We start from the raw sequence: 21225 nt of genomic DNA, 5'->3' as shown, positions 1-21225 counted from the left end.
AAAGGAGAAGGATCCAGTAGAGGGAACATAGTAATACATTTTATGCAGTTTCTTCTTAGTTTTAACATCATTGTACCTGTAAACAATACTTATGAACTTACTTATAATAAACAAATTACAAAAATTCTAAGAATCCCAAGCGGTTTGTCTTTCATTTTTTTTTTTGTAGAGATTCCTTGGGCAAAAGGAACTCAATTTTGTATAAATAGACAGTTGCTTTCAGAGGGGCAGCCCCAATAGGGGAAATTTAGATTAAAGTTTAAAATTCTCCCCAATTCATGAGGGGGGGGGGGGGGGGGGGGGGGGCAGAAAGAAGGGACCTCATGAGGGACTGTGCTCCCGAGAGACGACAGAGCCAATATTTGGAAATTGTTGTTTATATGTAAAAAGAATATTTTTTTATGCTTGCTTTATTATCCAGGTGAGTCAGATACAGGCCCTCTGGGCCTCCTGTTGAATTGGTTATATATCGGGCCAAACATAGTTAAACTAGACCAAAGATTCAGACATTATAAATCGACCAATCACTACCTACAGGAAGTTGGCTCATCTTAATTGCCCTTTATTTTTTAAACATTATGCTTATAAAATGTAAACCGAAAAAACGATTAGGATTGGCTAAAAAATATCAGTGACAATGGATATGTTATATATAATCTCAGGATTTGATGGCTACGCTGCCTGAAAGTTGGACCAGACATCGGCTCTTGGAGCTTGGGTAAGACAATTCCACTCTTTTATTATTTTCTGAATCATGATTAGTTGAACATTTTTCAACCTAGCCAAATTGGAACTAAGCGTTTTGAACTTCCTGAAATAAGAAAGTAATTTTAATGAAAAGGCTTCACCAGGTAGTTAGAGGGAACTTCAATGAATTGTAATAAATTTTACAAAGGTGTGCTATATGTGAATTGAGCCTTTTTTCGGGAAATATTTCTATTTCATGTGTCTATATATGTAAAGATTACAGCAATATTAAGACTTTAAACTTTACTGCTAATTTTTCATGAAATTTGGAATTCATATTTATTCATCAAAACCATTCTCTGTATATTATTTACACATTAAAGACTTAATTCTTACAACTTAAAGATAAATACAGAAATCTCACTTAAAGCATATATTATGAGATGTTTTCCCTATTTTGGACTTTTTCTTCAATATTCTCCCAATAGGTGAGCCATTCTAGCTGTTCTCCAACAGCTCTTGTTCATTAGTGTTACATATTCATAAAGTGATGCATGAATAATTTAATTGGGTCATGATCTAAATCTGGACATATTGGAATGGTATTTATGGACCTTGTAACATATTTCTTTTAATCTGTTTTCCACAGTTAGATGTAGTTGTTGACTTAATTAGCAGAGGAACTCTTTGGTGTTTTATCAGCAAGGTAAGTACATTTTTAGCTCACCTGGCCTGAAGGGTCATGTGAGCTAATGCTGTACTGGGGCGTCCGTCTGTCGTCCGTCCGTCAACCTTTTCATTTGAAAGACTTCTTCTGAAGAACTGGAGGACCTAGGGTCATGATATTTGGCCAGTAGGTACATGGTATAGAGTTTTATAAAGTTTCCTAATAAGAATAATCTTGACCTACTTTTCAAGGTCACAGGGGTCAAATATGTTAAAAACTTCAAACAAGAATAACCTAAGAACCTTTTGGGCTAGAGTCATGATACTTGAGTATGTCATGTAGACCAGCAGTGCAAATCTTTTTTTCATTACAGTAATAAGGTCAAAGGTCAACTTTGAATGCTATTTGGGGGTCAAACGTTAACATGGGTTAAAAGCTTTAACAATCTTCTTCTCAAGTTCCATCAGGCCCAGGGTCATGATATTTGGCCAGTTGGTACCTGGGATGGAGAGCTATAAAGTTTCCTCATTAAAATGGCCTTGACCTTCTTTCAAGTTCACAGGGGTCAAATATGTTAAAAACTTCAAACAAGAATATCCTAAGAACCATTTGGACTAGAGTCATGAGTAACTTGAGTATGTCATGTAGACCAGCAGTGTGAACCTTATTCTCAAGTACAGTAATGAGGTAAATAGTCACCTTAAGGTGCCAGTCATGGGTCAAAGGTCAACATGGGTTAAAAGCTTTAACACTCTTCTTCTCAAGTTCCCTAAGGTTCAGGGTCATAATATGTGAACAGTAGGTACCTGGTATGGAGTTTTATAAAGTTTCCTCATTAGAATGACCTTGACCTACTTTCAAGGTCACATGGGTCAAATATGTTAAAAACTTCAAACAAGAATATCCTAAGAACCATTTGGACTAGAGTCATGAGTAACTTGAGTATGTCATGTAGACCAGCAGTGTGAACCTTATTCTCAAATACAGTAATGAGGTAAATAGTCACCTTAAGGTGCCAGTCATGGGTCAAAGGTCAACATGGGTTAAAAGCTTTAACACTCTTCTTCTCAAGTTCCCTAAGGTTCAGGGTCATAATATGTGAACAGTAGGTACCTGGTATGGAGTTTTATAAAGTTTCCTCATTAGAATGACCTTGACCTACTTTCAAGGTCACATGGGTCAAATATGTTAAAAACTTCAAACAAGAATATCCTAAGAACCATTTGGACTAGAGTCATGAGTAACTTGAGTATGTCATGTAGACCAGCAGTGTGAACCTTATTCTCAAATACAGTAATGAGGTAAATAGTCACCTTAAGGTGCCAGTCATGGGTCAAAGGTCAACATGGGTTAAAAGCTTTAACACTCTTCTTCTCAAGTTCCCTAAGGCTCAGGGTCATAATATGTGAACAGTAGGTACCTGGTATGGAGTTTTATAAAGTTTCCTCATTAGAATGACCTTGACCTACTTTCAAGGTCACATGGGTCAAATATGTTAAAAACTTCAAAAAAGAATATCATAAGAACCATTTAGACTAGAGTCATAATACTTGAGTATGTTATGTCGACAAGCAGTGCTAATCTTATTCTTAATTACAGTCATGAGGTCAAAGGTCAACTTTAAGTGCAAGTTGGGGTCAAACATTTAAAATGACCTTGACCTATTTTCAAGGTCACAGGGGTCAAATATGTTTAAAACTTCAAACAGTGATATCATAAGAAGCATTTGGTCTAGTCATGATACATGTACCTGGGAATGGTTTGAAGACCAGCTGTGATTTTTTTTCTTAATAACAGTAATGAGGTCAAATGTCAACTTTAAGTGGTAGCCAGAGTCAAAGTTCAGCTAGGGTTAAAAGCTTTAAAATCAAAATTTGAGATGTCAAACAACAACATCTTTAGAAGCAATTAAGAGATATGTTAAAATGTATTGTGTAATAGTTACCAAACTTGGTCCTATATGTCAGTTTCATGTAACAAAAGAAACAGGTTTGCGATACAGGCATTCTGGGCCTTTTGTTATATTACCTTAATTTTAATTCTACTGTACATGAGTTTTCTTTTAATAATAAATACTTTTGATACAAACATGAGACAGATGGACATGAATTAGGCATTAAGTTTTAAGCCTTTATAAGTCATCTTCAACTTTTTGTATACAAACAATGTACATAAAAATATGCAAGGGAAATGTCAATAAATTAAAAACAAACATGATATGTAAGTAATCTATGCATGAAGTAGGCTATAAAACTGGCTATGTATCCTCACTCACCTTAATACCACCCAATTAGGCACACTATACACATCTAGAGTTTGATCTTTGTAAACAAAATTTCAATTTTCCAATTTATTGTAGCACTGAAAATGAATTTCTGTCCTAGCTCTGACCTTTAAAAGCATTTATTTTCAATTTTTGAATATGGCCTCTCCATTGTTTATAAACAATATACCATGTAGTCATGATTTAAGTGGACTTTTCTGGTTTTATTTAATGGACTAATAATTGTGGGGTTTTAATTTCAGTGGGGCTATTTTGTCATGGTGATTGAATGGATGACGTTTATGGCTACACACAGGGGAGGATCCAGTTGGAGGATACCAGAAAAAGATTTTCCAGTCATATGTCGAAAAGTTATGGAGAAAGGTATCTTAAGTAATTTTTTGGCTATGTGCATTTTTTAAAACCTTCAATGTGGGGCTATGAAGTCGTTCAGCTTCATGTTATATCTTCTCTTCACCTTTAGCATTTACTCTTTCCTCAGAAATTGTTGAGATTGCAAACTACAAACATGCACATTTATGTAAGAAAGAAATTTGCTCCATTCAAAACATTTGTATTTTACATTATCTTAAAAATTGAATCAAAATTTTATACTTTAGAACAAAATTCAATAATGTTATCTAATCAATAACTTTCTGTTGGATTTAAATCTTTCAATTTGCTAAAATTTTATCTTTTTTATTTTCATAAGTGTATTGTAAATGACTTTGCAAGACTGCTGAATTCTTTTGGTAATATTGCTTTCTTATATGGTGCAAGGAAAACAGACACAGACCCACTCGGGTTTTAGTCGAGAGAAAAAAATAGCTTCCATCCTTTTGTTGAAAAACATGGTTACTGGATAAGTAAAAAAGGCCCAAACCATACATAGTCCTTTTTTACCTGTCTCTTCTAACAGATTAACTAAGACATTTATATCTGGATCATTACCTCATACCTGTCTCTCTAACAGGTAAACTAAGACATTTATATCTGCATGTCATTACCTCATACCTGTCTCTTCTAACAGGTTAACTAAGACATTTATATCTGGATGTCATTACCTCATACCTGTCTCTTCTAACAGGTTAACTAAGACATTTATATCTGGATGTCATTACCTCATACCTGTCTCTTCTAACAGGTTAACTAAGACATTTATATCTGGATGTCATTACCTCATACCTGTCTCTTCTAACAGGTTAACTAAGACATTTATATCTGGATGTCATTACCTCATACCTGTCTCTTCTAACAGGTTAACTAAGACATTTATATCTGGATGTCATTACCTCATACCTGTCTCTTCTAACAGGTTAACTAAGACATTTATATCTGGATGTCATTACCTCATACCTGTCTCTTCTAACAGGTTAACTAAGACATTTATATCTGGATGTCATTACCTCATACCTGTCTCTTCTAACAGGTTAACTAAGACATTTATATCTGGATGTCATTACCTCATACCTGTCTCTTCTAACAGGTTAACTAAGACATTTATATCTGGATGTCATTACCTCATACCTGTCTCTTCTAACAGGTTAACTAAGACATTTATATCTGGATGTCATTACCTCATACCTGTCTCTTCTAACAGGTTAACTAAGACATTTATATCTGGATGTCATTACCTCATACCTGTCTCTTCTAACAGGTTAACTAAGACATTTATATCTGGATGTCATTACCTCATACCTGTCTCTTCTAACAGGTTAACTAAGACATTTATATCTGGATGTCATTACCTCATACCTGTCTCTTCTAACAGGTTAACTAAGACATTTATATCTGGATGTCATTACCTCATACCTGTCTCTTCTAACAGGTTAACTAAGACATTTATATCTGGATGTCATTACCTCATACCTGTCTCTTCTAACAGGTTAACTAAGACATTTATATCTGGATGTCATTACCTCATACCTGTCTCTTCTAACAGGTTAACTAAGACATTTATATCTGGATGTCATTACCTCATACCTGTCTCTTCTAACAGGTTAACTAAGACATTTATATCTGGATGTCATTACCTCATACCTGTCTCTTCTAACAGGTTAACTAAGACATTTATATCTGGATGTCATTACCTCATACCTGTCTCTTCTAACAGGTTAACTAAGACATTTATATCTGGATGTCATTACCTCATACCTGTCTCTTCTAACAGGTTAACTAAGACATTTATATCTGGATGTCATTACCTCATACCTGTCTCTTCTAACAGGTTAACTAAGACATTTATATCTGGATGTCATTACCTCATACCTGTCTCTTCTAACAGGTTAACTAAGACATTTATATCTGGATGTCATTACCTCATACCTGTCTCTTCTAACAGGTTAACTAAGACATTTATATCTGGATGTCATTACCTCATACCTGTCTCTTCTAACAGGTTAACTAAGACATTTATATCTGGATGTCATTACCTCATACCTGTCTCTTCTAACAGGTTAACTAAGACATTTATATCTGGATGTCATTTCCTCATACCTGTCTCTTCTAACAGGTTAACTAAGACATTTATATCTGGATGTCATTTCCTCATACCTGTCTCTTCTAACAGGTTAACTAAGACATTTATATCTGGATGTCATTTCCTCATACCTGTCTCTTCTAACAGGTTAACTAAGACATTTATATCTGGATGTCATTTCCTCATACCTGTCTCTTCTAACAGGTTAACTAAGACATTTATATCGGGATGTCATTACCTCGGTACTGCCTTCCCCAGTAGTAAACAGTTCCTTATATTGATGCACCAGACTTTTATTAATGTAAGGTGTTTGGATTGATACTAAATGAGTTTTTTTTCTTTAAATTTTTACTAATAAATGATTTGACTAATAATCAATATTGTTTTTAGCTTTTGATTGAACTTCAATGAAGATGCAGAATTCTTTAACAATGTTTCAAGTGGTACATGGTTGTTTGGCTTATATTTTCATCCGATTCATTGTTATAAACTTTGACCACTTATTCAGACCACATAAGCTACAAGTATTTATCCTGTGGATGGAGATGTTGCTAGCAAATTGCATGTTAATTGTATTGTAATGGCAGGATTTAAAACTCCACTTGGAACATATGCTATCACTGGCTTACACGTTCTGCCGATCTGGCTGTACGGTTGCATGAAGGATTTCATTGTTGTGTCCCTTGGACTGTCGCCATGGATGCAGCATTTTGTTACATTGTTTCTGATTGGTGACAGATTTCTTTCTTTAAGAGTGGTGGTATGCATGTGTTCAATGTCTGTGCCTGTGTAATATATATGCAAGACCACACACTTGTGTTTTTCTAACGAATCAGAAAGCACAAGTTTATTGCACGGACGAATATATTCGTCCACACAATAAATGAGTGTTTTCTGATTCTTGAGAAAAACACAAGTGTGTGGTCTTGCTTTTATCACATACCTTCCGTATTTGGTAGAGATCGATACAAAGATTTTATAAACTTTGATTTTTTTGCAAATACCGGGAACTTTTCAGTTCACCATGACAAGGGGATTCCCAAAAAAAGTAGTTCCGGCTAGTAGGTAAATAAAACATTCGGTATTGCACATGTCCAATACAGAACGTTGTATTTCATGGTCTGAAAATTGCTTGTATTACTATAACGAGATTTAACAGGTATGTGATAAAATGATGTTAATTGGCATAAATCGTGCACTTTTTTCAAGTGGATTGTATCTATGACAAACTTTTTTGGAATTGATAGTATGGTATAAAGTACAGTAATATTTATCTAAAAAGTGTCTTTTTTAGGGTACATTGAAGCTAAAGTTTCACATTATTAATTTAAGTGTATAATTGTCTTGCTAGATAAAAATGTATTTATCATTTTCCATATTTTGATACCAAATTTTAACCTGTTCCTTCATCTGTCCGGCGTCAACTTTTTACTTTAAACAACTTCTTTTCAGTAACCAAAAGGCCCAGGGTACTGATATTTGGCCAGTAGCATGCTGGTATGAGGGCTACCAAGTTTGTTCAAATGAATGACCTTGACCCACTCTCAAGGTCACAGGGGTCAAATATGTTAAAATCGTCAAACGACTTCTTCTCAATAACCAAAAGGCCCAGGGTACTGATATTGGGCCTGTAGTATGCTGGAATGAAGGGCTACCACGTTTGTTCAAATAAATGACCTGGACCAACTTTCAAGGTCACTGGGATTAGATGTCTTAAAATCTTTAAACGACTTCTTCTCAATAACCAAAAGGCCCAGGGTACTGAAATTGGGCCTGTAGCATGCTGGGACTACCAAGTTTGTTCAAATGAATGACCTTGACCCACTTTCAACCTAATGTCCTTATTCGACATTCAAGGTTACAGGCGTCATATGTTTAATTTTTTTAATAGGTTCTTAGCAATCAAACACTGATATTCTGCCTACCTACCCTAATATTTTGTGCCTACCCTAAACTTTTTAAGTCAATTTTCAAATAGCAATGTTAAAAGTCAAGATCATTCTCCTATATAAACCATATGATATTATTTGTTTAAATAAAAGTTGTCACCTGACTACCTATGCTTATTTTTTCCACCATGTTACAGGAAACACATATTTTTTGTCTGGCCTGATTTTCCATCGATCTCGACAGAATTTTTCCTCTGTTTTCTTTCACCTGCTACTAAACATTACCACACATCTGTTCATTTATCTCCTTGTCCATCTGCCAGGTCCTTCATCTCACTTTTTCAGTCACTTAACAATATATAAAATTCTTATAAGTAAACGAACACTACCTTATATATATATGGGTATATGATTTTTAGTAATGTCTGATACTTCATCAACACTATACATGGAAAAAATGTGGAACATTTTAAACCTCGTTCTGATGATCATGTATTGCAATCAATGCAGCAGATCTTTTTGAGTTTGGTCTCTCCGGTGAATATCCTGTAGGCAGAATTAAATGACACTTTAAAAATCCCAGATTCTCTAGTACGCTCTAAATTGCTGCATACTTCTGAACATGCAGTGGGATACAGCTGTTACAAATGTAACATAATAGGATTGTACTGGCATACAATTTAACATAATAGGATTGTACTGGCTTACAATTTAACCATAATAGGATTGTACTGGCATACAATTTAACCATAATAGGATTGTACTGGCATACAATTTAACATAATAGGATTGTACTGGCATACAATTTAACATAATAGGATTGTACTGGCATACAATTTAACATTATAGGATTGTACTGGCATACAATTTAACATAATAGGATTGTACTGGCATACAATTTAACCATAATAGGATTGTACTGGCATACAATTTAACATAATAGGATTGTACTGGCATACAATTTAACCATAATAGGATTGTACTGGCATACAATTTAACATAATAGGATTGTACTGGCATACAATTTAACCATAATAGGATTGTACTGGCATACAATTTAACATAATAGGATTGTACTGGCATACAATTTAACCATAATAGGATTGTACTGGCATACAATTTAACATAATAGGATTGTACTGGCATACAATTTAACCATAATAGGATTGTACTGGCATACAATTTAACATAATAGGATTGTACTGGCATACAATTTAACCATAATAGGATTGTACTGGCATACAATTTAACATAATAGGATTGTACTGGCATACAATTTAACCATAATAGGATTGTACTGGCATACAATTTAACATAATAGGATTGTACTGGCATACAATTTAACCATAATAGGATTGTACTGGCATACAATTTAACATAATAGGATTGTACTGGCATACAATTTAACCATAATAGGATTGTACTGGCATACAATTTAACATAATAGGATTGTACTGGCATACAATTTAACCATAATAGGATTGTACTGGCATACAATTTAACATAATAGGATTGTACTGGCATACAATTTAACCATAATAGGATTGTACTGGCATACAATTTAACATAATAGGATTGTACTGGCATACAATTTAACCATAATAGGATTGTACTGGCATACAATTTAACATAATAGGATTGTACTGGCATACAATTTAACCATAATAGGATTGTACTGGCATACAATTTAACATAATAGGATTGTACTGGCATACAATTTAACCATAATAGGATTGTACTGGCATACAATTTAACATAATAGGATTGTACTGGCATACAATTTAACCATAATAGGATTGTACTGGCATACAATTTAACATAATAGGATTGTACTGGCATACAATTTAACCATAATAGGATTGTACTGGCATACAATTTAACATAATAGGATTGTACTGGCATACAATTTAACCATAATAGGATTGTACTGGCATACAATTTAACATAATAGGATTGTACTGGCATACAATTTAACCATAATAGGATTGTACTGGCATACAATTTAACATAATAGGATTGTACTGGCATACAATTTAACCATAATAGGATTGTACTGGCATACAATTTAACATAATAGGATTGTACTGGCATACAATTTAACCATAATAGGATTGTACTGGCATACAATTTAACATAATAGGATTGTACTGGCATACAATTTAACCATAATAGGATTGTACTGGCATACAATTTAACATAATAGGATTGTACTGGCATACAATTTAACCATAATAGGATTGTACTGGCATACAATTTAACATAATGGGATTGTACTAGCATACAATTTAACATAATAGGATTGTACTGGCATAAAATGTAACATAATAGGATTGTACTGGCATACAATTTAACCATAATAGGATTGTATGCCAGTACAATCCTATTATGTTAAATTGTACTGGCATAAAATGTAAGATAAAAGGATTGTACTGGCATAAAATCTAACATAAAAGGATTGTACTGGCATAAAATTTAACCATATTAGGATTGTACTGGCATACAATCTAACCATAATAGGATTGTACTGGGATAAAATTTAACCATATTAGGATTGTACTGGCCTACAATTTAACCATAATAGTATTGTACTGGCATACAATTTAACCATAATAGGATTGTACTGGCATAAAATGTAACATAAAAGGATTGTACTGGCATACAATTTAACCATAATAGGATTGTACTGGCATACAATTTAACGTTTTGTTCATTCTGAATTTACAATCATGCCTTCGTTTTCTATGAATAATTTTTGTAATTTTTAATTGCAGATTTTTTTCATCACCAAGCACATTGATGCCCTCTTATCTACAGACGGAGATAAGAAATCTTAAAGACAAGTAACAGACAGTTATCTTTAAGTAATTGACCAGCACTTTTGTAATACTAAAAAGAAGAAGAAAAAAATTGATTGGGTATTTAAAGCTATTCATCAACATTAAAATGTCTGTAGCTGCATTTCTTCCATTCAGTTTCACACTGTAGCCATAGTCGTCTGTGAGGCCTATTGTAGCCAGTCGTCTGTGAGGCCTGCCTTGTTTGACAGGTTGCGATCGTCTACACTAATCAACATTGTAGCCAGTCGTCTGTGAGGCCTGCCTTGTTTGACAGGTTGTGATCCTCTACACTAATCCACATTGTAGCCAGTCGTCTGTGAGGCCTACCTTGTTTGACAGGTTGCGATCTTCTACACTAGTTTCATACTACCTCGCCAAAGTTACCTTTTTTTAACAGCTTAATATTCAATTTATTTTATAGCAGTTTGGTTGACATGTACATTTTCAGAGTGCTATTTACAAACACCTGAACCATTTAAATGAAATACAAAGTGTAATTTAAAGTGACCTATATGTTCTCCAAGTTATACCTGAAAACTTATACATGAACAAGTACATATTGTATGACTACAAGAATGTGTGTGTGAGTGATAATATGTGGATATACATTACGTTTGTACTGAAATTTGGAGGCTGAATTGAATCAAATTGTTGATAAGGATTCTTTTATTTATAATTTTGTATCATGCTTTCAGGTTATTGAAATATTAAGATACTTTACAAACCTTTTGATTTTATTTCTAATATGTGAAATACTCGTGCATTGCTCATAATATCAAAACCTCTTGTAGTTTAGCACTGTATTATTTTGAAACCTCAATAAAGCAGACCTTGAGTAAGGTCTTGCTTTATACATTTGAAGCTATGAGATTTTAATTTCTGTCTACTCTGACTGAAATATTTTTAGCATTATGGTTAATCTTTTGTGACCTTGTACTTTACAAACCTAACATGTGTTTAACACAACATGTATATCTGCTTTTTAAGATACTCGTTAGTTTGGTTACGTGAATGTGACATTTATGTTGATCCACTGTTTGCTATAACACTATACATCCACATTTGAATATATCCATTCATTGTTTGCAATAGTGACTTCTGACCTTTGACACTTTTCAAAGTCTGCTATGCTGACCTCTGACCTTTATCACCTTAAAATGCCTATAGTGACTTCTGACCCATAACAACTTTCAGTCTGCTATGGTGACCTATGACCTTTATATCCCTTAAGTGTCTGCCATAATGACCTCTGACCTGTAAAAACAGTCTGCTATGGTGACCTATGACCTTTATTACCTTTAAGTGTCTGCCATATTGACATATGACCTGTAACAACTTTTAGTCTGCTATGGTGACCTATGACCTTTATATCCCTTAAGTGTCTGCCATATTGGCCTCTGACCTGTAACAACTTTCAGTCTGTTATGGTGACCTATGACCTTTATTACCCTTAAGTGTCTGCCATATTGACCTCTGATCTGTAACAACTTTCAGTCTGCTATGGTGACCTATGACCTTTATTACCCTTAAGTGTCTGCCATATTGACCTCTGACCTGTAAAAACTTTCAGTCTGCTATGGTGACCTATGACCTTTATTACCCTTATGTGTCTGCTATGGTGACCAATGACCTTTATTACCCTTAAGTGTCTGCCATATTAACCTCTGACCTGTACAAACTTTCTGTCTGCTATGGTGATCTCTAATCTTAACCATCTTTCACTGTTTCTAAAGTGACATTTGGTCTTTAACATGTTACACTATCTGCTATACTATAGTGACCTAATCGTTATCATCTTTCACTGTCTGCAAATGTTGACGTCTGACCATAACTTGTTTACCCTTTCAACCCTATGTTACATTAGTAAAATCTTCCAAACGCTGATCTGGACAAGTCCATTATGATCTACAGTGGTGAAAGGGTAAGTTAGTGAAGCATTTTCCACTCTCTGCAATAGTGACCCTACTATAGTAAACATTCCCCAGCTGTATGCATGCTTTACTCTGCATGTCATGACAAGTTTTACCTTTGAAGTTAATGAAGTATATAGAGGATATTTGATGGTATCATCAGTAATAACAAATATAATTAATGAGTGTGACTAATATTTTGATATTTTACACGAAAAATATACCTCTATAGGAAAAGTACATGTATACAAATATAACAGAACTATAAACATGTAACAAAAGTATAACTCTATAGGAAAAAGTACATGTATACAAATATAACAGAATTATAAACATGTAACAAAAACGTATACAAATATAACAGAATTATAAACATGTATCAAAAATATACCTCTATAGGAAAAGTACATTTATACAAATATAACAGAATTATAAACATGTATCAAAAATATACCTCTATAGGAAAAGTACATTTATACAAATATAACAGAATTATAAACATGTAGCGAAAATGTACGTTTTAATTATGTAAGTAAAATGTGATTAACAATTTGAGTTATTTTGAGATGTGTATACAATGTGTTTGTTACTCCTATGTCTGTATGTAATGTGTTATAGTTATTGTGGGTATGTGATAATGATGGTATACTGTTTTACATTTTTTTTTTTTTATTATTATTATACAAAGTTATCAACAACTTGATGAATGTCGGCTTTAATCCAAATTGTGAACAATTTGTGTATGGATCAAAATAACATTTGTAACATAGTATTCCTAAATTTTGAGTAACATTCTACTTATTTGTTCTGTATTTTGAGGACTGAGCTAATATATTGACAATATGACATTTATACATTTTTGTTTGTTAAACATATACATGTTTTAATTTTTGTTGTGTTTAGTTTTTGAATAGGAATACCAAATGCATGGAAGTATATCTGTAATAGACGGGTGTCCCTTGTGATAAATCTTGTCATATGATATTGTGAATGCTGTAAGTTCTCATTGAGGATAATCAACCCTATTCAGTAATATCTGTGGATGATAGGTCACAGCTGAACACAGGGCACTGTATACACGTTTATATGTACAGTGCATTGTGACAAAGGCTAAGTCATCAGCTGGGTCAAGGGTCAAGGGGAGATCTAGGCCTCCATGGAGGATCCCCACTAATATGTACACAATCAGGGATCCAATCCTGGCTCCCTCTTTGTTTGAATGTTCAAAAATATCAAGTATGAATGCTAATGAAAATTAGGAATACAAACGGCAAGTTTGACTGCACGGACGGTTTGTTCTCCTTTCTCCCAGTTTTTTTCTGATCAATGGAATTACATAAACACTGGAAAACAATAGATGTGTCATTATAGTCAGTTCTGGTATAGTACAGGTAGATTATTTACCTGTATTTACCTGTTCACCCATAGGAAATAATGTGTTAGTTATAGGAATATTTAACAAATATATTTCCTGATTTTCGTAATATTTACTAGAATTATAAATAAATATATAAAAGATTCCAGTTTTTACTTAATAAAAACACATCAAAATACATAACCTGAAAAACCAGCTCTATTTATTTCATATTAGATAAATTTTATACATTTTTACTTTACATTTACATGTATGTTATATATATATTTTATAAAATAGAACTAAATTAACACGGTCTGACAGAACAAGGGGTAGTACAGCGGCTAGCCTTACAAGTTGTCGGACATCATCGTTGTTGGCGTAGAGTTGTTTAAGTCCGGTCTGCTGGACTTTCCTCAAAATACACTTGTATATTGGAAGAAACAGCCCTTCAAACTCACAGCTGGAAACACTGCGCAGATAGCGTTATGGGCAGCAGCCTCAAAGTCCAGGAAAACGGTGGTGGGATTGAGTTGTAGGTTGAGTTTTGTCATCTTGGTCTTGAGGAACGTAAATAATCTTTGGTATGTTGCCTGGCCCTTGCTGGGAAGAAGACTGTATAAAAGTGGGTACATCTGGTCTCCAATCCTGGCATGGACGGTGTAGATCTGGTGAAACTGAGTCGGGCACGTGTAAAACATTCTATCACAGAAGAGAGTGTCGGCGTTGCAGAGGTCTATCAGATTGTCGGATGTCGCTAAGGCCATAATCCTGGATTGGTCACCATCATCAAGTAGTAGGAATTCCTCTCCGGCAGTTGTCTGGGTCCATTTTCCTTCTAGGTTGATGTCCTGAATGGTCCTTGGTAGCTGAGGAGTCTGAGTACGTCGAGCGTTATACAGTGACTTCTTAGTGGACTGGAAGGTGGGTAGTTGTCTGACTGTGTTCTCTGCGTCGTCGTTCCAATCATCGGATCGAAGCTTGGTTACCTCCTCATCGTAGATCCTGGAAATTGGTTTCATTTCCTTCACGCAGCGGGTACGGTCTCCATAATCTCCTGGGCGACGATCTTAGCATGGTCCTGAAGGTGGTTGTGGGTATGGCGGCCGTTTCCGGTAGGGATGTTGTTTCGGGTACTAAGGGTACCTGGACAGTTGGGGATGGTACATCTCCAATATACACGCTCACCTCTGTTGTTCTTAACACAGTAAATGTATCCGTTGTAGGCGATGTTCTGTCTTCCAAACTTGTTGCGAAGAAACGTCACTTGAATTTGATCATTTGCCATGTTGGTGGTTGATAGGGAATGTGTGAGACCTCACCCTCCACTTTCTTATATACTTACAAAACATACAGCTTGGACAATCTCATTTATTTAAACAAACTTGGTAGCCCTTCATCCCAGCATGTTACTGGCCAAGTTTAAGCACCCTAGGCCTATTGGTTATTCAGAAGTTGTTTAAATGTTTCAAACGTATTTGACCCATGTGACCTAGAATGTAAGTCAATGTCATGTATTTGAACAAACTTGGTAGCCCTTTATCCCAGCATGTTACAGGCCAAATATCATCACCCTAGGACTCTTAGTTATTCAGAAGAAGTTGTTGAAAGGTTTTAAACATATTTGACCCATGTGACCTTGAATATAAATCAAGGTCATTTATTTGAACAAACTTGGTAGCCCTTCATCCCAGCATGCTTCTGGCCAAATATCATCACACTAGGCCTTTTGGTTACTGAGAAGAAGTTGTTTAAAGTAAAATGTTGACGACGGACGGACGACGGACGACGGACCATGCGATAAGCTCACTTGGCCCTTCGGGCCAGGTGAGCCAAAAATGTCTAAAACATATGAAAATAGACTATATCAAATATGACACAGGGTGGGAGAACACAAATAAAAATGTATATGACAGCACTGTACCCGGTATATATGATACAGGTAATGTGGGAGAACACAGGTAAAAACCAGGTAAAATATATATGAAACAGACTATAACTGCTATCACAACATTACTGCCTTTATGGTTTTTTTTAAAAGTGGGAGAACACACCGCACGGCAAAGTCGGCGTTATATATTTTAAAATTTCACAAAGACACCCCATCTCTTGTTCAGGTCATTGAATAAACTGTCCTGTATAGACCAGTCATCACTATCTGTAGCCCTACTGTATTTATCGGCCAACTGATTATCTGCCCTTGGCACCCATGCTGGTACTACCTCCAGCCTTTTTCTACAACAGACCTCTCTTAACCTCACCGCCTTATCATTCAATGTGGTTACTTTGCTTCCGTTTACCATAATTTTAGCCACATTCTGACTGTCAGTATACCACAGCACTTTGCGCCCTACCAGACGTTGCCCTACCAGGCAGTCGTTGTAATGTAACAACATTCTTAATACAGACTCTAGNTTAATACAGCCTCTAGCTCTCTCCAAGTCGAGCTCTCTTTGCTCTCGGCCTCAGTCCATTCACCAATTACCTCACTGTTATCAACATATAGTATGTACCCTCCATAACCCGTTGCCGATGCGTCACTATATACCACAAAATCATTCCTGTACGTCTTATCTATCAAAGAACCGTTCAAACTTTCCATTTTTGTATACCAGAATCTCACTTCGTCTAACGCTTCATTTGTAATGAATACTTTCGAATCCCAACTAACCTTTGTCAACACACAGGCGTACATATGCCTCGTCATCATCCTAACTACCGAGCCCATGGCTACTTTCATAGCAATAATCTGACCAACTAATCCTGCAAGATGCCTTGCAGTCAACGCACACCGTGCATCCGAAATGCCATCCAGCAAAGCTTGTAAAGCCGATCTCAGCCTCTGTACCTTACTGTCGGGTACGTAAACCCTCCCTTCAGAAAAGGACCAACGTAATCCTAACCAAACCGCCTCCTGACTTGGCACCCAGCTACACTTTTGTTCCGCTATAAGAAAACCAAATCTCTGTAGATCCGACCTCACAGCCCTACTGTGTATTTCGGCTCCAGCTTCCGTAACATCGCCACCAATGCCGTCATCAAGGTACATGACCACTCTATATCCATGTCTCCATATCTATATCGCCCGCCAATGTTTAATCAACACCCTAGGAACCTTTGTAAAAATATACCCTGCAGTAGAAAGACCGAATGGTAGTACGTTGAAAACAAAATAGCGAACTCTTCCTTCAATAACCCACGAAAAACCGAGGTAAGTTCTGTGTTCCGAAAAAATCTCTATATGATGGTAAGCTGACTTGAGATCGAACGTAAATGCCCAATCACCTTTCCTGAACATGTCTAATGCTACCGCTGAGTCCTCGTACTTACACTTGAATTTGTACAAACAGGGATTCACGTGTCTACAATCAAGCACTAGACGTAACTTCTCTTTGTTACCTGCCACACTCAATGGATTTACCTCCCTGGGAGCATTGTCAACTTCCTCTACACACCCTTTCAAGAGTAAAGCCTTTATCTCATTCAAAACAAAATCTCCGTTATCCCTTGCAGATTTATTATTTCTCATCACAATGTTTTCCAGCAACGAAAACAAAGGCAACTTATAACCCTCCTGTATCACGTCTAAAACATTCCGACAAACGGGAATACTCTCCCATTCATTCAATGCTTTAAGCAACATTCCTACCGGTGACCTGACCTCCGTACCTGGGATTGAACCTCGAGCACCTGACCCTACTACTCTAGTAAATTTGTTCACCGGACCGTTACCAGCCAAAACAAAATCACGTGACTTGTCCAACATTCCCTCAACTGATACGAATACGTTTCTCACTGACATACGTGCTTCCACACAACCAAAATTTTTACTTATCTTATTTGGGCCTTTCTGCATACAGTCTATCCTCCAATGACCGGGCTTTCCACACGCAAAACATGTTCCAGGACGTCTGGTCGTGCCTGTCGTCGTCGTCGCCTCTGCTGTCCCAGGCTGGCTCTGTGTATGTGTCTTCGCGGGGGCGCCATAGGGAAAATATCTCCTTTGACGTGCAGCTCTCTGATTTTTCATTTTCCGTTGAGCCCGTGCTTCCGCTCTCGAAATCCGTTTCTCATCCTCGGAATCCTCCGCCAAAGCATTCGTCTCGTACTCCTCTACTACTTTCCATCCCGTTTCAGAGGAGTCGGCTAACCTAATTAACTTCTGTCTATGTTTCAAAATGTCCATACCCTCGGCAATTTTCGTGCTGGCCCTCTCCCTGTATACGTTGTGTGACGGGTTTTCCTGCAACGCAGACTGTGCCTCCTGTAACTTGTGTTCTATCTTTGCATTTACTTTGAACTGTTCCTCGTTTCCTTTCTTCTTAAATTGGTACGGCGATATTTCCGACATTTTAGATAATTGAACGTCGGAAATAGCTCTCTGGGTTTCGTTAATTTCTTGCTTAAATGATTCCAGCTTGGACGTCATAATCTCTTCTAATTTATCTAACATATCACTCTGTGAAAACGTGCGCTGGCCCGCCATCTCGGGGTTATCTGTCTCCATCAGCAAAATTCAGTGGTCCGTTCCTAAGCTGACCAAAGCGCTAGAATGCCTAAACCTCCTTACCTTATTACGTCATCACTTACCAAGCAATCTCATTGGCTAACCATAAGAGCTCGTGCTCCCCGACCTATACGAGTACTCCGTACCTATAGGACAAATATTTCCCGCTAGTCTACGAAACGCGGGAAATTTAGAGTATTGCTACCAATAAGCCCGAGAACTGTACGGAACCGATTGCGTGAACGAGCTATCCGTCCGCGACGTCCTGCAATCCGCCCAGTTCTTCTGCCACGTCATCGTGTAGCACGTCTGGACTGGTGCAGAAGGCATCTGCGATTTACTCGACGGGATTGAGCAGGCATTTTGTTTACGGACGAGTCGCGAGTCCACCTGGATAGAAGTGACGGCCATTCCAGAGTGTATCGTCGCGTTCGAGAACATTTCCGTGACGCGTGTGTGGTACAACGACGTTCTTTCGACGGAGACAGCGTTATGATTTGGGGCGGCATCACAGCCAACTTAAGAACCCCTAGGTGGTTGTTAACGGGAATTTGAACGCGCTACGTTACCGTGACGAGATCCTCCGGACCCACGGCGTTCCATTCGTGCAAGGGCAGCAACGACACATTACGCTACAGCAGGACAATGGCAGGCCACACACAGCTCGTGTCGCTATGGACTTTCTGGCCCAGCAGAACGTTGACGTGTTACCCTGGCCTGCTGTATCCCCCGATCTGTCGCCCATTGAAGACGTCTGGGATGACATGAAGCGCAGATTATGGGCATTACCTAATCAACCGGTGACGTTGGCTGATTTGGCTGCAGCGTTACTACAGATCTGGAATACCATCCCACAAGCATTCTTGAACCGTCTGATAGGCTCCATGCGTAGACGTTACCAGGCTTGCATTCAAGCAAACGGTGGACATACGAGGTATGAACTTTGTGAACTCAGTATTGACCACTGTTGTGTTTACGTCACTCCTGAGCGGACCTAATTGATTCCATACCATGGGAAATGGAATGCAACTGTTAATAAATAACAAATAAATTGTCCCTGAAAACCTTGTTGTTCTACGTTATACACATTTATTTTTATAACACATTTTAGGCATGCACAGTTTCTTTTTTCCGCTAGTATAGTAAAAAATTAAAATTAAAATTAAAAATTAAAATTAAAAAAAAACTCATAGAAAGATTGACACAAATGTACCACATAAGTCAATTCCAAAGGGTAAAATCCCACAAAAAAATGAATCGAAACCGTTACGACACATCTCACATTTTGAAAATATTTGTCAGCATTTCCATCAACATTAAGTTTTTGCGTTTAAGTACTGGACAAATCAAACTTGGACCATGGGTGCATCTTAGGTAGTATATCGCAACCCATGCAACAAATGCTGGATCTCTACCTTGAATTTATTTAACCGATGTGTGCATTGATGGTCAAAGCGGGGCACAGGCGAAATATGTCAATCCGAATGGCTTGTTTGAAGATTCAACGACAAACCAGCAAAAATCTTATGTATCTTAAAGTACAAGTTAAAGTACAGTGTCTCATATTGTGTCCGTATCGTGTTTGTAAATTGAACACATTTTAAAAAGAAAGAATAAATATATAAATAAATAAAAAGTCTTGGTGATAGATCTGTGAACAAATAAACATGCCTGAAACGGAAAGATTAGTCATTCATTATTTTACTATTCCACATAATTTCAAAGCGTCATGCTTTTGCAACTTTTGTAAAGACATTCAAGGAAATCTCAACCTGCTCGTATAAAAACAGAATGGAATCGTATTGTCACTATTTGCAACTACTTAAAATTATTCATTCCGGTCGCATCTGTTTAACTAGTTATAGACAGGGATTTCCCTATTGTATATTTTTATTGACCACTTTGATTGTAAATACTCTGCTGAGATTGAAATTAAGGACATGACAGTCGCTCTTTTTGTTTTTATTTACAACATGACCAACTCGGACGGCTGAATTCTAAGCTGTACGTTAAGCGGGACAATTCCGATTTTCGTATCTTCAACTTTTCGTTTCTTGATAGTAGCATCCCTGCTTCCCCAACCTACGGTGAATATCCACCTTAACGCCATTATCCTTACATTAATATTGTCGGAAAAATACATGACTATAACACAAGAAGGATAACAAGCTAAAAATTGATATCTTTACATTACAGTTCTTAATTGTATTTCATGTTGCAGTAATGCAATACTTTATATATATCCCTGGAAGAAAGTATTTATGTATAAAACAAGCATAAGTGTATAATACAGATTTAAATATATCTCTGTGAATTTCATGCGCTTATTTACCTGTTCGGAAAGTTAACAAAAATAATAATGCGACAATAAAAAAATATCTGATGATACATGCACATGCTGTAATTTCCTCTATTATTAACTTGTCTGCGATATGGGTTTGTTTTGCATGTTTGATACTGTTAGCTCTGCATCGGCCTTATCCCGAACCAGCCCCTATCCGCTGGGCACGCGCCATATCTGTTTAACTTCATATTTAACACCATCGAGAATACTATATTTAGTATTCGTAGTAAATCACTCAAATAACACGATGTCATGATGTGCTCCTCCACAGCCAACTGTTTTACACAA

General features: G+C 36.5%; 1 protein-coding gene and 1 pseudogene across 1 annotated transcript; one reads left to right on the top strand and one right to left on the bottom strand.

Annotated features, from left to right (window-relative positions):
• The first annotated feature begins 637 nt into the window (after nt 1–637).
• On the top strand, nt 638–6889 carry LOC110446895 (annotated as a pseudogene).
• Nucleotides 6890–14502: 7613 nt separating this feature from the next.
• On the bottom strand, nt 14503–15108 carry LOC110446894. The gene has a single exon (XM_021492238.1). The coding sequence runs from the start codon at nt 15106–15108 to the stop codon at nt 14503–14505; it is 606 nt and encodes a 201-aa protein (XP_021347913.1).
• Between the last annotated feature and the right edge of the window lie 6117 nt (nt 15109–21225).

This window comes from Mizuhopecten yessoensis, unplaced genomic scaffold (assembly GCF_002113885.1).
Source record: "Mizuhopecten yessoensis strain PY_sf001 unplaced genomic scaffold, ASM211388v2 scaffold3023, whole genome shotgun sequence".
Taxonomy (NCBI): Eukaryota; Metazoa; Mollusca; class Bivalvia; order Pectinida; family Pectinidae; genus Mizuhopecten; species Mizuhopecten yessoensis.
Note: the sequence above shows the minus strand (reverse complement) of the source record. Positions and strands in the feature narration are given on the sequence as shown.

Bases quoted from the DNA above. Each gene is read 5' to 3' on its own strand.
- LOC110446894 (XM_021492238.1), bottom strand. From the start codon at position 15,108: ATGAAACCAATTTCCAGGATCTACGATGAGGAGGTAACCAAGCTTCGA.